This window comes from Pteropus medius, unplaced genomic scaffold (assembly GCF_902729225.1).
Source record: "Pteropus medius unplaced genomic scaffold, Ma_sr-lr_union100, whole genome shotgun sequence".
Lineage (NCBI taxonomy): Eukaryota > Metazoa > Chordata > Mammalia > Chiroptera > Pteropodidae > Pteropus > Pteropus medius.
The window spans coordinates 2,090,175-2,105,202 of NW_024352004.1; the positions used below are offsets into that span (position 1 = coordinate 2,090,175).

The 15,028-nt window shown below is 49.3% G+C and overlaps 1 protein-coding gene across 13 annotated transcripts in view; it reads left to right on the forward strand.

Moving 5' to 3' along the window:
• The window catches only part of MAPT (microtubule associated protein tau), an 86,854-nt gene that overhangs the window by 43,068 nt on the left and 28,758 nt on the right, over positions 1 to 15,028 (forward strand). For 9 of the 13 annotated variants that reach the window (XM_039846813.1, XM_039846815.1, XM_039846812.1 and 6 more), the window contains exons 2-4: positions 2,122 to 2,280; positions 5,990 to 6,076; positions 12,022 to 12,087. In XM_039846813.1, coding sequence (XP_039702747.1) covers positions 2,139 to 2,280; positions 5,990 to 6,076; positions 12,022 to 12,087 — 295 coding nt within the window. In that variant the 5' untranslated portion in view covers positions 2,122 to 2,138. Of the gene's footprint in view, positions 1 to 2,121; positions 2,281 to 5,989; positions 6,077 to 8,602; positions 8,690 to 12,021; positions 12,088 to 12,812; positions 12,815 to 15,028 lie in introns of all 13 variants that reach the window. The other 4 variants (XM_039846810.1, XM_039846818.1, XM_039846820.1 and 1 more) reach the window with 2 other exon arrangements.

Here is a 15,028-nt window from a genome sequence, read left to right on the forward strand (position 1 = left end):
TCTTATCTTCCCAAACTAAAGTCCTGCTCATTCTTGGGGAGATGTCAAAGGTTTGGAGAAGCTCAGTCTCAGATGCCTTTCCTGAGAGCTCTCGGAGGGACAAGGGCCTCAGTCAGGATGAAAAGGTGCCCCTTCTCTATAAGCAGTAGCTGCCTAAGTGGGGCTGGGCCACCACCACCTGCCTCACCCAGAAGAGGTCCTGCTGACCTCATTCTTGAAATCTCCTTAGGCCATCCCTGCTCTCACCAGCTTCTTATCCTGCATCCTGGGTGCAGAAGAGAGCTCAGACGCTCACACCGGCATGTCCTGCCCTGAAGGGAAAGGAATGAAGCTGGACATGAGTATGCCATGGCCGCCCGGTATAAACACAGTGCCAGAAGCCTGGCTGCCCCACCACCAGCGTCAGTCTGGGAAGCGTTATATGGAGGGTCAGCCCCAGAGGGACCCTCCGCCTGGTAGGCCACCATTTATATGTCAGAGTTGAGACTACGGATTTGCGAACATTCTGCAACTCCTAACACATCTAGAGAATGCATGACATCAGGTGTGCATGCCCTCCACGCATTGCCCGTGGTAGACATTACTAATCGATCGCTGAAACCGGAGAGGTAGACGCAGTGGAGGCAGGAGAGAGAAAGGCCCCATCCACTCTAGTTCATGTCATCAGCTCTCCCCTTAACAACTCACCCACTGCTGCTGTTCCTATGTGCCATCGAGAAACTGTTCATGAAATGAAAACAGAAACGTAAAGAGATAACTTAATAAATTGTAAAAGAAAATTAAAGACTAAATTTAGCTTAAAATTGTGAATAATTATAAAAGTTACAAATATAAGAAGGAAAGAATAAAATTAAAAAGTAGCCTAAAAGGTTAGAAAGATAGATGGTAACATAGGGAAATACATTTTAAAGAATTTCAAAAGGTTAAAAATAACTAAATGACCCTCTGGAATACTTTTACAACTCTCCTGTAAATCTAAAATTATCTCCAAAAAAAGTTAAAACATTAATTAAATGAAAGCAATATAAAGATGTAAAAAAAAATATGTAAAATAAATCAAACGTAAATAAATACATATAATAAATACATATAAAATATAGCTGAGATTTTCAAAGGGTAAGAAATAAAAATCAAGATCAAAAATAATAAAAGTTTAAAGGGAGAAAGTGAAAGCAACCAGAACAGACAAGTTTCCAAGAGAAAAACAAATATAAAGTAGAAAAGAAAGACTATGAGATAGATAATTTTAAAGGAAGATACCATAGTAAAAGACGAGACTCAAATTACAGAGATACAAATGGGAAATAATGAAATAATCCAAAGCATGAATGAACCAAAGCAAAGCAGCATACTAAAAGCCCAGAAATTCAAAGTTAAGAGTAATTTTTAAATTAAAGTAATGTTCTCTCAATAAAGATGAAGACAAAGTACCAGTAAAGGATCATTTCTACTGGGCTCTGATGAGCTGAATCAGCGTCTGGGCTGGGGCTTTTGCATCCCTCTCCGGGCCCTGTTAGAGACTTCTCCGCCCACCCTTGGAATGGACACCTGAGGGTCCTGGTGGGTGCCAGTGAGGTCAGTGGAGGCCACAGCCCTGACATTCAGGGGGCCACCCAACCCAGAGCTGGGGTAATTAGGACACCGGCCGGGAGCTGTTTCATTCCGCTGTCAGTGACCCATGATTAAACACTCACAGGCTTCTCTGTGCCTCGTTTCCCTTTCCAGGAGCACCTGCTGGTGCCTTCCCTCTCCTGTTTGTCCCACCTTCTCCACTAAAAAAGCGATCAGACTCCTAGTCAGCAGCATTAACTTTTTAGTGAAGTGGAAAGAGCACTGGGCATAGTAACGAGTCAGGCCCCCTGAACCTGCCCACCTGCTGGTTTTGAATATGAACTGATGTGATGCTGGTGAATTGAAAGCCCTTGTACGTGTCAATAACAGAGCTCAGGGTGAGGTTAAGCATCTGGTTGTTGGGGAGGGAGGGACGTGGGGAGGTGGAAATCTATCTGCCATGAACTGGGGAGGCGGCACCTCACTGTCCCTGCTCCCCACCTCACCCCACCCCCAAGCCCCTACCCTCATCTCAGCATCTCAGCCTCAACCTCCCATCTTCCTTCCCAGGTGGGCCTTGAACCAGGATGGCTGAGTCCCGCCAAGAGTTCAACATGATGGAAGATCATGCTGGGACGTATGGGCTGGGGGACAGGAAAGATCTTCCCTCCCAGGGGGGCTACACCCTTCTGCAAGACCGTGAGGGTGACGCAGACCATGGCCTGAAAGGTTAGTATACGGCCCTGCACAACAGCTCCGGGCGCCTTGGGAATCACAGCCAACCCACTTGCTTTGGAAAGAGCTGGCAGGAAGGGTTCGAATCCACATTTTTAAAGGGGTTTTAAATACAGTATTGGATTAGATTGTCAATTGAATGAAAGCTCATCCTTTGAATGGACCAAGGTACTCAAAACGTGAGGCTCTTTAAAAGGAGAGTATGCCCCATGAGTGGATGCAGAGTGACCAAGATTGCAGGGGCCTGTCAGTCTGATTCGTATAGGCCGCTCCCTTGCGTCCTTAGCCACGTCAATTAACCTATAAATCAGCAATCTTCAATAGCATGCAAAATACATGGCCGTATACCTTATCTCTTCTTTGCCGGCCCGTCTGGGCCCTATTCAGCAAGTTGGTTAGCCCTGGGATTCCCACTATACCTACATTTATAAATTGCATTAACTTCTAAATAGTCTAAAATACAGTCTTTTGGCCAAACCGGCTTGGCCTCCTCCTCTCCCTTTCCAAAAGAATATATTTCATTTCACTGTCTGGCCACCGAGTTCGGGGAGCTCCCAGAGCCCTCTCTTTGCTCCACATGCTGGCCCCCAATTCTCAACAGGAGCACCAAGCTGGCTTCAGTGTAAGAAAGACTGTTCCTGCCTTCCAGAGCCATTTCTAAAGAGACAAAACGGCAAACAAGCTACTTTCTCTTCTAATGCTAAAAATAATAAAACACACTTTTGCAGCCTGGGGTGTGAGGTGCCGGGTGGAAGTGGTAGAGCTCCAAGGTGGGAAGGGACCTCTTCTGGGAACACCTATCCAGGACGGTTCCCTGGAGTAGGCAGGTCACACGGAGGTCCCCTGGGTGGGGAAGCCTGAGGAGCAATCGCCCCTACCTTGGAGAGGTTTCAGGTCTTGTCGGCGACCTTGTTTCAAAGGCTGGCTTCTCTGTATCTGTTCAAGCAGAGAACGCATTGGTGTCAGATGAGCTTGGGAATTAGGTGGGTGGGCTCCTAGGTGGAGGAGGTGGAGGAAGAGTGGGCGTGCTGTTCTGGGAGTCCAGAGGCCCCCCTCTGCCCCTCTCAGGAGCCCACCCGGCCTCTGAGTGACGGGAATTGGGGGAAGTTCTCAGCGGGACCAGAACCCCCGCCTGGTGTCGGGCACCATGTGGTAACAAGAAGTGTGCATTCCGACCTCTCCCCGGCTGTGGCCTGGGAGCTGCTACGGTTCAGCACCGCCCCCACTCCCTAAGAGCTCCCTCATTTGAGGACCAGAGCCCACATATCCCCTGTGTGCCTCTTGTCACTCTTTCTGCCAAGTCCCCTTGGAACTTTAGTTATTAAACTCTATTAAACTCCCGTGGGTGGAATCCAACTTAGAATCACAACATACTGAATTCTGCCCTGGGTGAATCCTGCTGATGAAAAATGATGCTCTATTTAGGGTATGCTGGTTTAAAAATGAAGTTACATATATTTTATGTTGCAACAAATGTACCATAATAATGACACATGTAAATAATTTTGAAACTGGGTGTGGGGTATACTCTCTGTACTATCTTTGCAAATTTTCTGTAAATCTAAAACTGTTCTCAAATGAAAAGCTCCTTTTGTTTTTTACAAGTCCAGGAAAAAAGTGATTTTTACAACTCCTATTTTTCAAAGGGGAAACTGGATTCAATTTGTGAAGTAAGAACAAGTTTACCAAGTCATTTTGTGTCTCAGACTTGCCTACAGTATGTTCGCTGAAACTACTCAATTCCTTAACATAAAACATGATCAGAGAAGTTCAGTGCTAAAACGGACCTATGATATATACAGTTGACCTTTCAACAACTTGGGGGTTCAGGGTGCCGACCCCCATGTAGTTGAAAATTCACATGTAACTTTTGACTCCCCAAAAACTTAACTACTAATAGCCTACTGTTAATTGGAAGCCTTACCAATAATATAAACAGTCAATAAACACATATTTTCTATGTTATACATATTACATATTTTTATAATAAACTAAGCTACAGAAAGGAAGATGTTATTAAGAAAATCATAAGGAAGAGAAAATACATTTACAGTATTTACTGAAAAAATTCACATTTTAGTAACTCGCACAATTCAAACTCATGCTGTTCAAGGGTCAATTGTATATGCAAATAAAAAAAATTTGCTAACCTTTTTCCATCACTGCTGTAAAAAAGAAAGCATTTGAAGATAGTTTGCTTACCCAAAGAATGCACTTGCCAAGAAAGTAAGTAATACCTAAAAGATTTTCATAGTTCTCATCGCATTTGTTCTTGCAACTAAGGATTTAGAATGAGTTATTTTTATATGGGGAGTGAGGGGTGTCATTTAGCAGAAGGTGTCACTTTACTAGCCACATTTTAGATAAGTGACAGAGACTATTTTCAATAATGACAAGAAACCACATGTAAAATACTAGAACAAAGTATTGACGTTGGGTAGGACAGCCAAAGCGAGCTTGCAGGGCAGGTGAAAGATGGTTAACTGATAAAATAAGGCACGCTAATGAATGAAAAGGTGTTCATCAACCGGTTAACTTGTTATACCTTCTAGATAAGACATTCAGAATAGGCTTCTTCTCCTTCCTTCCCCACCTCCAAGAAATTTAACAAGAATAATGCAGATGAAGAGGATTGCTGGTTGGGGACAGTTTGAGGAGAGAGTGTTTGGGGGACCAATGTGCCTGAGGCCCCATATGCTCCTGTGCCCTGACAGTTGAGGCTGGTTAGTAATAACAAGACCGGACAGACAGTCTGTGTGATGCTTCCTCACCCACTGGCTGTCCGAAGCCTACCTGAGGTTTTTGCAAGCTTCAGGACCAGGGAGCTGTGTGTTTGATAGGAGCTTGTTTAGAATTAGCTCTTCTTTGGCTGGGCGGGCGTGGCCAGGGCTGGGTGTCCAGGCCCGTGTTTTTAGCAAAGGATACAGGGTGTTTGATCTCAACAGTGCACTTGTACACCAATTGCCTTTTCTTTATCTCAGAGTCCTGCTTCATGCACAGAAACAGCCCCTTATCCTGAAACTGACTCCAAGGCTGTCCCCACCCCCGGTGGGATGGCTCCTGCAGAGTCCGCCATAGCTTTGTTGACTTAGGATTCTGAGAGGACAGTTTTCTTTAACTGTGGCTGACATTTCAGCTGTCACTCAAAGCTTGTTGGTCAGTACTTGGAGATCCTCTTGTGAAAGGAGCTAGGTGAAGTCCAGATACCATTTTTCCAGTCGGAAGTAAGTGCCGTGTCTGCCCTAAGCTGATTCCTTCTCAGATGAAGGAGTTGGATCTCTGAGTGTTTTCCGGGTATCTACCTGCCATTAATCAATGGCAGTGATCTCCGATGAATCTCTCTAGGAAGGACAGACAAAGCCCCAGGTTTACGTGCTTTCTGGTATCTGCAGCCGTTTGTCAATACAGAAGCCTTTGCTTTGGTTGGAACCACAAGCCGATGAAAGGCAATGTCTCCTCTCACCCAGGAACACCTACTCATCACCTATGTCTTTGCCTGATGACCCTCGCGTCGGGGCACAGTTGTGTTGAGGTGGGGATGGGATTGGTCCCCTTTGTGATTTTATCACATGGCCACATCCCATCCATCAGGGTTCTAAGTGATTTTTGGCTCTGAAAGACACTGCTCTTGAGTTCTTTCCGAAGTTGAAAGGGAGGGTGGGGAGAGGCAGCCATGCTGAGGGGCTCACTGTGTATGTTCCAGAGTCTCCCCTGCAGACTCCCGCCGATGACGGATCTGAGGAACCGGGCTCTGAAACCTCTGATGCTAAGAGCACTCCGACGGCCGAAGGTGGGGCCTCCTTCCTCTCCTTGCTTCATTCACGCAGCTCCTTCCATGCGCCGGCCTGCGCGTAGCCATGCTTTGAGTCCATGCGTGCCACCCTTCCTGGCTGCATTTGCTGCCGCCTCTCCCTCCGGCTGAGAGATATGCTCATTCAGTGCTTGGTAGGATGGGGCTCAGGAATGTTGCGGGAGCAAGCCCTGCTTTGATGCCTTGCTAACTAGTACCAGGCACGGACACTTCATCATGTGTATGCTTTGAGGTAGCTGCACCTGGAGAGGATGGGATCTGGGGCAATATAAACAGAGCAAAGCTCCACAAAGCCCCTTGTCCTCCCCAAACTCCTTCAGAAGCCCACACCCACCTTGTTCTTTCATGAGCCACCAAGTCCCAGAGCAGCCATGTGGCTGAGGAAAGGGGTAGGTCTGTGCATATCATCAAGCTCACACTTTGAGGCTGGGTTTGGTTTAGTATCCTTCATACCTTGAGTGCTAGGCTTGGCCTGGGCCTTGGGACATTGGCCACAGTGTTAGTTCCAGTCCATCTTCCAACCTGTTCTCTCCAGACATTTGGCATCTAGGTAATAATAAATCCCCTCATGTATTTCCTGAAGTGCTCCTTGGTCCCGATTTTGACTACCTCATCTTGTTTCTCTTCTACGCCAGTCAAGACTGCATTTGATTGCAGGTAATAGAAAACCCAACTGTGGGATGTACATGAAGAGGTTTATTTATCCCACATAGTAAGAAGTCTGGACTTGGGCAGCAGGTCCCCAGTGTCATCAATGCTCTTCTGTCTTTATCTTCTGCCATCGTTAATGGTTGGATTGTTGCCTCATGATTACAAAACAGCTGCTGTGCTTCCAGGCATCACATCTGCCTTCAAAGCAGGAAGAAAGTAGCAATGCAAAAAGAACAAAAGGGTCCTGAAATCAAAAGTACTCCTTTTTTATTAGGAAAGCAAGAGTTTTCCTGCAAGCCCCACCTGGCCAACTTTCACTTAGGTCTCGTTTGCCAGAATTGGGTTCCATGGCCACCCCTGGCTGTAAGGGAGGCTGGGACATTGAGCATATTTTGCTTTTCAATCTCTTTAGTAGAAGAAATCAAGGGAGAATGGCTTTCGAATAGCCAGTCCATATCTGCCCCTCATCTCTTCATCCTCCCCTAGGAGGCTCAGGTTCTGTTTTCAGCATTTCTCTGAGTCCTGTCCATTAATTTGGCTCCTGTGTCCCAAGATGAGAAGCCGGCCCCAGCATCTCCCCAAGTGTCCACCTTTGGATGATGGTGGACTGCCCGCCGGTTGTTGGCATAAGGGTGCATCTGTGGAGGAAGTAGTGGGCACGGCCCTCCAGCCCACCCCTGAGGTCCTCAGCCTGGTGAAGAAGAGACCAGGACAAACACTCTGCTCTCCTCAGAGCCAGTGATGCAAGGCATATCCTGCTGAGCTCGTTAGGACAGTTTTGCAAGTTGCCTGCCTCCCTGAGAAAATCCTGAAACACTAATGCCAGATTCCAGGCCAGCCTTCCAAATCATGGTTTTCAGTGCTCCGTCAACATTATTCTGGAAGGATCTTCCAACCAAATCTTGCTGCCTCCCGGACCCTACACATGTGTGGGCCCCGGGAGCTTCAGCTCCCACCCCACAGGGCTTGGGGGCCGGGGCCAGGCTCTGCCAGGCTGCTCCACCAGCTCCCAAGACCATAATTAAACTGGCCTAAACTGGCTCAGGCTCTTGGAAAGCTTTCCACACTGACAACTCCTTATGTTTGCCCAGAACAGCCCCGGAGTGAGCCGGGGCGTGGCTCAGGGAGGAATGCTGATTTAGAAGTGTTCACCTTGATGAGAGTCTGACAGCATCTCCTGGTGACAGACCTTCACCTCCGGCCTCTGCTCTGAAGGTGGCTCCATCTGCAGGCCTCTTTTCAAGCACCCCACCCCAGATAGGACCAGGGCTGTTCACTACTACCCAGGGAACTCGTGATTCTTTACCACGGGTCACGGGCTCAGGGGCCCAGAGTGTTAGAGCGGGAAGAAACATTAGAGGTCACCCGGAGATGATGCTCCCATTTTTCAGATGAGGAAACTGGGGCCCAAAGAGGAGAAAGGTCTTGCCCAAAGCCTCACAGCAAAGCTGTAGACTCGGCCCTCACACCACCTCGGTCCCGGTTCCTTTCTCTCCTGCACCACTGTAAGAATCAAATATCTGCAGACAGTCATCTGATTTTCAACATTTCTTCTTGAAACACCATCCCCAGCCGTCTCTCTCACTGCAGTGTTTACAAGGGGACTGTCCCCGGCTTTCCTGGCAGATGGTCTGGGCATCTCATGGGCAGGGGCCACTCCAGCAGAATATTAATGTGCTTCTTGGGGAGATGTCAGGCAGGGCAGCTCTGGGCCTGCTTTGTGGTGTGGCTTCTGCGCACGCAGCCGAGCCCCTTCCTGCCTCCCCCGCCCTGCACTGCTCTGCACAAGAAGCAAGGCGAGGGGCTCGGCACGGCCCGTCCTGGCCCCCAAAGGTGATTTTCGGTGGTTTCCAGACGTGACAGCACCCTTAGTAGATGAGGGAGCCCCTGGCGAGCAGGCGGCCGCTCAGCACCGCATGGAGATCCCAGAAGGAACCACAGGTGAGGGGGATCCCAGGACTGGTGTGAAAGGCCCAGCTGACCTGCCGGAGGCGAGGGTGTGGCAGAGCCATGCTCATCCCCGAGTGAAGCAGGAATGTGGGCCGACGCCAGCTCCTGGGAACCTTGGGCTGTTCCAGGCCTGATGCCTTGATGCCCTACTGCTTCCGTGGCCGACTGCCAGCCTCCCAGAGGGTAGAGAACCTTCTGGATTCCATCTAGCTTCTCCTCTCCTGTCTCAGTCAACACATCAGCTCCAGGGGGTTCTCTGAGGCAGGCCGGTGGCAGAGCCTGCCTTCTTCACCCTGAGGTCGATCTACCTGCTGCTCAGGGTCACCCCCTAGGGAGTGGTGAGCACCAAGTGTGCAGCGGGCTCCAGGTGACTGACCCACACCTTTGGAGGATCTTAACCGGACAACCCCTGAGGAATTCAGTGATGTAATCTAGCATCCAGCCCTAGGACTATCTTTTCAAATGTATCTGCATAGAACAGACATGATGAGGCTGTCCTGTCAACACGGATGATGGGGAATAGCTCAGACAAGTAGGCACCAACCAGAAATAGCCCTGGACTTAAGGCCAACCAGAGTCACTGAGAGCTGCCCAGGCCCTGAGGAAATGGCCAGCACTGCCCAAAGCTCTCGCTGTCATTTCCTTCACGTCCCCTTCTCTGGGCTTACGTATTGGAAGGCTCTCCGCAAGGAATGCAGAAGGGTTCTGGACAGGATTTCACCACCAGTGCAGAGTGGGGGAAAAGTCCCCAGGCAGAAGTGGCCTTCCTTTATAAAGACAGTGCTCATGGCAGCCACATGGGGAGCCCACAGCCTTTCTTGGGGCTCCATGTGCTGAGAACAGCCATGCAGGAGCCAGGCAGCACCACCAAACCGCTTCGAAGCAGTTTCGGCTTTGTGCATTGGTCTTCGGAAATGGGTAGAGAGGGTTGTTCTTGAAGCCGGTAATCTTCATTCTTGACAGTGAGCGTTGTTTGAGAGGCGCAGAATGACTCATGAGATGAGATCACAGGTCACTTAGTTTTTGTCTCCCGCTGTCCCTTTACAACCCCAAAGCCATGCCCTCTGGTGGGGCGCCCTTCTCCTGCCCCAGATGAAGACTCTAGCCCACGTCCAGTCATTCCTCGGCAATCAAAATGACTTTAGTCTCTTTAGTCACAAAACACAATCTGCAAATGCTAATTAGAGTGTCCACTCCACGCAAAAGTGAGAGCTCATTCGGGGTTGCAGGCCCTCCCCTCTGGGCCTGGGGAGAGGAGGATGAGGGTGACGGGAAAATTCTTACCGGGCCGGCACTGCTGTGAGCCGGCTCCACACCCGCTGCAGTGCTCGAAGTGACCCTTTTTCTATGGGGACCTTTCCTGAATCCTTCTAGACTGCCCCCATCCCATTTAATCGCCCCCGAAGGACCCTCCTACTGCATTTGACTCGGGCAGACTTTCCCTCTCTCCTCGCCCCTTGGGGTCTAAAGAGCCTCCTCTAGCCTCACCGCCGCTAAGGTCAGCTTGCTCCTGTTAGTGGCCCATGGACATGGTCTAAAGCGTCCCCACACTGTCATTGCCTTGTGCCCATATCAGGTCTGCGGGAAGCCCAGACAAATTCTGAGTACGCAGAGTGATCACAGGCCCACCGCACGCTCCTCTGCTTCCCGGCCAAAGCAAGGCCAGCCCGGCTCTCTTCCCCTCGGTCTCCCAGGTGGGGTTCTGACAGCGATCCACCAGGGACACACACACCAAGTGTCTCCAGGTGGTGCCTTGAAGCCCAAGGTGCCTGGAAGTAGGGCTGAGATGGGGGATGGCTACATGGCCAACCCTAAAGCCGTTCCCTCCAAAGAAATCCTCCTCAAAAATACTCTCCGCTCCATCCTCTCCACCCTTTACCCCCTCAGTGAGGTGGGAGGTTTTAGAGTGAGGAACATTTTTCAGCTGTTGACCTGGACAATATGGACCTTAGTTTAGCACCGCACTCTGCCGTGTCCCATTTGGCCGTATCTTGCTGTGCGGGTGGAACTTCTCATTTGAGGTCCATTTGGGAGTGCGGTGTGGCCACCTCACCGCGGGAATCCCTGCCATGCTGGGATGGGAGCCCCTGCCTCTTGGGGCTTCAGGGATCTAGAGAGGCCATGTGATGGCCCAGCCACTGTCACACAGCCTCCTGCCTCCCTTCGGCTTCTCCGAGCGCCTCCCTCACTGGCATCAGGAGTCATCAGAGTTACCGGCAGTCTCCAATTTCTAACTTGCACCAGGGCCAGGATGTCACAGCTCTGCCACCTCCCGGGGCAGAGCGGTGACGTCACCCTGGCCCACCTCCTCATGTTCTCTGTCTCCAGGACTCCGTGCCATTTAGCCGGACTTGCAGCCAGTCACTCCGAGCTTTTCTTCTATAACCTTGTCAGACACCCAGACCGAATCTATGCTCAGAGCTGTGCCTCCTGGGCAGTTGGCGGTTGTCCAGTGATGTGGTGCTGCCATTATTCGACCTCATGCATGTGAATGCATGGACAGCGGGCCTTATAAACTCCTTCTGGACGGTTGTATCCACTGTCCTGTAGCAGTAGCCTGATTTTTCATGATGTTGACACTGGCATTGTATTAAAGCTTTCTGTGCTGTCGATGGTGTGGTCAGGGACTTTTCTTAGTCTTCTTCATTTGGTGAGCTGCGGCTCCCTACGCGGGTGCCCAAGATACCCCAAAAGCTGCTCGCTGGCACTGCTGGCCTCCCTCTAACTAGGTAGCACCTATTTGGGGTATACAGTTAAAGGGTTTGCCCAGTAGTTCGGAGAGAAGAAACCACCTACCATATGCTAGGCACTTTGCTAAACATGTTCACACAAATTCTTGTATTAATGCTCACCACTCTCCTACAAGACAAACCGGTGTCATCACCCTGGAGTTCCAAGGAAAAGGAGGCTCAGAGAGGTTAAATAAATAATGGCACCAGGGTGTGAACCCCAGCCTACCACGGCCCACATCTAGTCCTTCTGTGTACCTCCAGCCCACGCAGAGCCCTGGCTGGCGCTGAGGTTGCAGCCACCACCCAGAAATGGTCCCGTGGCAGTGACTGAGGAGTGGACTGCTCCTGTGACCTCACCCATCTTTGTTGAATGGGGCGCTGGCCCCGCTGTGGGGAAGGTCTTTCCTACTGGGTCATGGGCGCCAGCAATAACATTTGCAGAGAGCCGCAGGTGCAGCCCCTTGGTGCTTGTAAGATGTGCCTTTTTAAAAATGTTTCCAGAAAATTACCAGAAGATGCAGAGAGCTTCATTTCTTATACACAATAACTGTCTTTGCTTTTATGTCCTTCATTTGCTGACACATAAACCAGCTGAAGAAGCAGGCATCGGAGACACCCCCAACCTGGAAGACCAAGCTGCTGGACATGTGACTCAAGGTCAGTGGCTACAACCGCCCACCAAGGCTTGGGGGTTGGCAGGAGGGAGATGGAAACCACAGATGGGCTCTGCCCTGAAAAGATAATTCACAGGTCCTAATTCATGGACCCAGGAGAATCTTAGGAAGTGGTACTTATCAAAGACGGGCCCTCCAGATATAGAAAGAGCTCCGGCGTTTTTTTGTTTTGTTTTGTTTTGTTTTCCCTGATACCATTCCTGAGTCTCCTAAGGGGTTTAGTGTTCTGAAAGAAGCTGGCCTTGTCCAGCCTGGGGAGTCAAAAATGGCTGTCCAGCAGAGACGCAGGTGCGTGATGGGTGATTCTCCCTGCGTTCTGCTCTCCAGCCTGTCCCGGGAGCGAGGCCTTGACCTTATCGCCACCAAGCTAGTCCTTTTCCATTTCTTCTGTGCAACTGTCAAACCTTATTATGATGTTCTTCTCAGAGACCAAAACTTGCTGCGTTCAAGAAAAGCAGCTTTCTAGAATGATTTAGCACCAATGCTTTAAGAATTTCGTTTTTTAAATCCTAGAGATTCTTTATCTTAGGAAACGGAGCCCTCTGATACAACATGGGCTACAGAGTCTACTGTGTGATGTGGAAGCTTCTAGATTGCAGAAGAGCTGGGAAGACACTGCTCTTTTCTCCAGAAAGTGATATATTGTATTTGTCCAGTGTTTAGCGCCGCCACTGGGGCCATCTGCTTTTAAGAAGACTGTGCCCAAAGAAGTGTCTCGTTAAGAGTATTTTGAGGCCTAACTATACATTCTGTTCCCAGAGGGGTCACCACCCCATAGTGGGCTGTCGTTTCTCATCTCACATGGCATGGAAAGGCGTGTTTTCTTTCTTAAACTTACAAAGAGTTTCAAAAACTATTTGAAGGGATCATCAATATAAGGAAAAACCTGTCTACGTGTTAAATAACTAGAATCTTGTGTCCTGTTTCTTTTAGGTCATGGTTTTTCAGCTTAGGTAAAATCAGAGGCCTTTACGACCTCAGAAAATGCTCATTTTTTTCCCTTTAAAAGATGTGGATTTGAGTTTTTCTTCAAATTTTTACTGCAGCCTGTGTCTGTCTGTCCCTAAAACATATTCCATGCAGTGAGAAGATCGGGTCAACATCTCTTTGGGAAATTTTAGTACTGTGCTAACTGAATTTTTAAATTTTTCTGCCAGTGACCTAGAATCACACATATAGCAAAATGAGCACCAGGTAACATCTGCAAAGGAAAATCAACACCAAATCTGTGAACACATGGAGGTTTCTACCCCTGCTCCCAAGGCCAGGATGTAATGCCTTGATTGGAGCTGCTAGTTCAAGTTGCCAAGCCGGTCCCTCCAGGGAAACCTTGTGAAATTCTGACACACTGGTGACCCACAAACACACTTTATTTGCCAAAGGCCTGCAGACCGTTTTGTACTAATACACTCAGATTTAGGAATAGCCGTGTAAACCACGCTATAGACAGAAAACCTCTGGTAGCTTGTGTCCAGAAAGTACTAAGATAAAGATGTCTCAGGATGGGGCTGCAATACGCTGAGAGAGAGATGTGGGAGGCCTAACCCCTGTCCCACTCACCCCGAGGAGCCGACCTCTCTCCTATAAGTGTCACGAGGACCAGGCCTCCTGAGGGGGTGTGGGGGACAAGTTATTTGGATTCCTGAAGCAATCACATGCTTACCCAGATATTGTTTACCTTGGAACCCCTGTCCCTGGTGATCACTGTGGTTAATATTGACTAAGCATGTCATAGTATCCTGGGAATGGAATAGAATACTCTCCAGCCTGGCTCCTTCCTCTAGGAGTGTAATTACATTATGTTAGGTTCCTTGTCCATCAACACACACACACACACACACACACACACACACACACACAGTACAATCATATATTGATGGCTTTTCAAGTTATGGTTACTATTCATGTTCGGAGCCCTCATCTCTTTTTTAATGAGGGTCTTTGAAAGTCTCACATATATCAGAATACAGAAATATCCCAATCAAGAGCAATTTCTAGGAAATTCTGGGAGGAAAGCTTTTTTAGCAAGGTGGTGGAGACCTGGGCAGGGGGTGGGGGGTGTAATGACCAGCAGCCACCACCACCTCTGGTCTGAGGAGCAGGTTGGTGGACAGGAAGTCGTGGTGCTGAGGCTCCTGCTCAGGTTGTCTCCTGCCGACCTCATTTCCTGCCTCTCTGTTGCTGGACACTGACCAAGGGACCCAGTAAGATGCCAGCAGACCCTGAAGAAAGCAGTCTTCACATGTTTTCCTGACACCAGTTCATCCACTTATTAGTCGCCTGCTGTGTGTAGGCTCTGTGGTCGATGCTAGGAACATGAAGTGAATGAGATTGTGAGCTCAAGACCCTGAGCTGGGGTGGGTGGTGAAGTCGAGCCATGGCCAGGCCTCTTGGCAGTGAGCCAGCGGGCAACTCCACTGACTTGGCTAGGCTGGAAGGAGAGGGACAGTCACATGTTACCCATGTGTGTCCATAACTGCCCACGTGTGTGGACACAGGCATTCTTTCGCCTCCTTCCCATGCCCTCATTCAATCTCTTTCTCTTCCAAGCCCCCGAATCCTTTTGGGGGTCTAGGTTTTGTTTAGAGGGAAGCTGGAAAGTCGTGTGGGTTATTCTATTGGGAGCAGGTAGGATTGTCAAAGGGTTAGAAGCTAAAAAAATAAATAAATAATGTTTATCAGGAGAACTAAAGAGCATAACTCTTCCGTCCTTCATTCACAGTCAGGCCCTTTAAGGATTCACACGAATGATGCATGAATGAACCAAAAGAAATGAAGCGTGCCCTCCGTCAGCTGGGTGGGCACGCGGCAAGGTGTGCGGCCAAGTGAAAGCAGTGACTACCGCAGGCTGGGACCTTGCCACGCACAGCCCGTTACTGCCGCGGTGGTCAGCCTCACCCTGTGCCGAAGGCCTGTCCGTGATC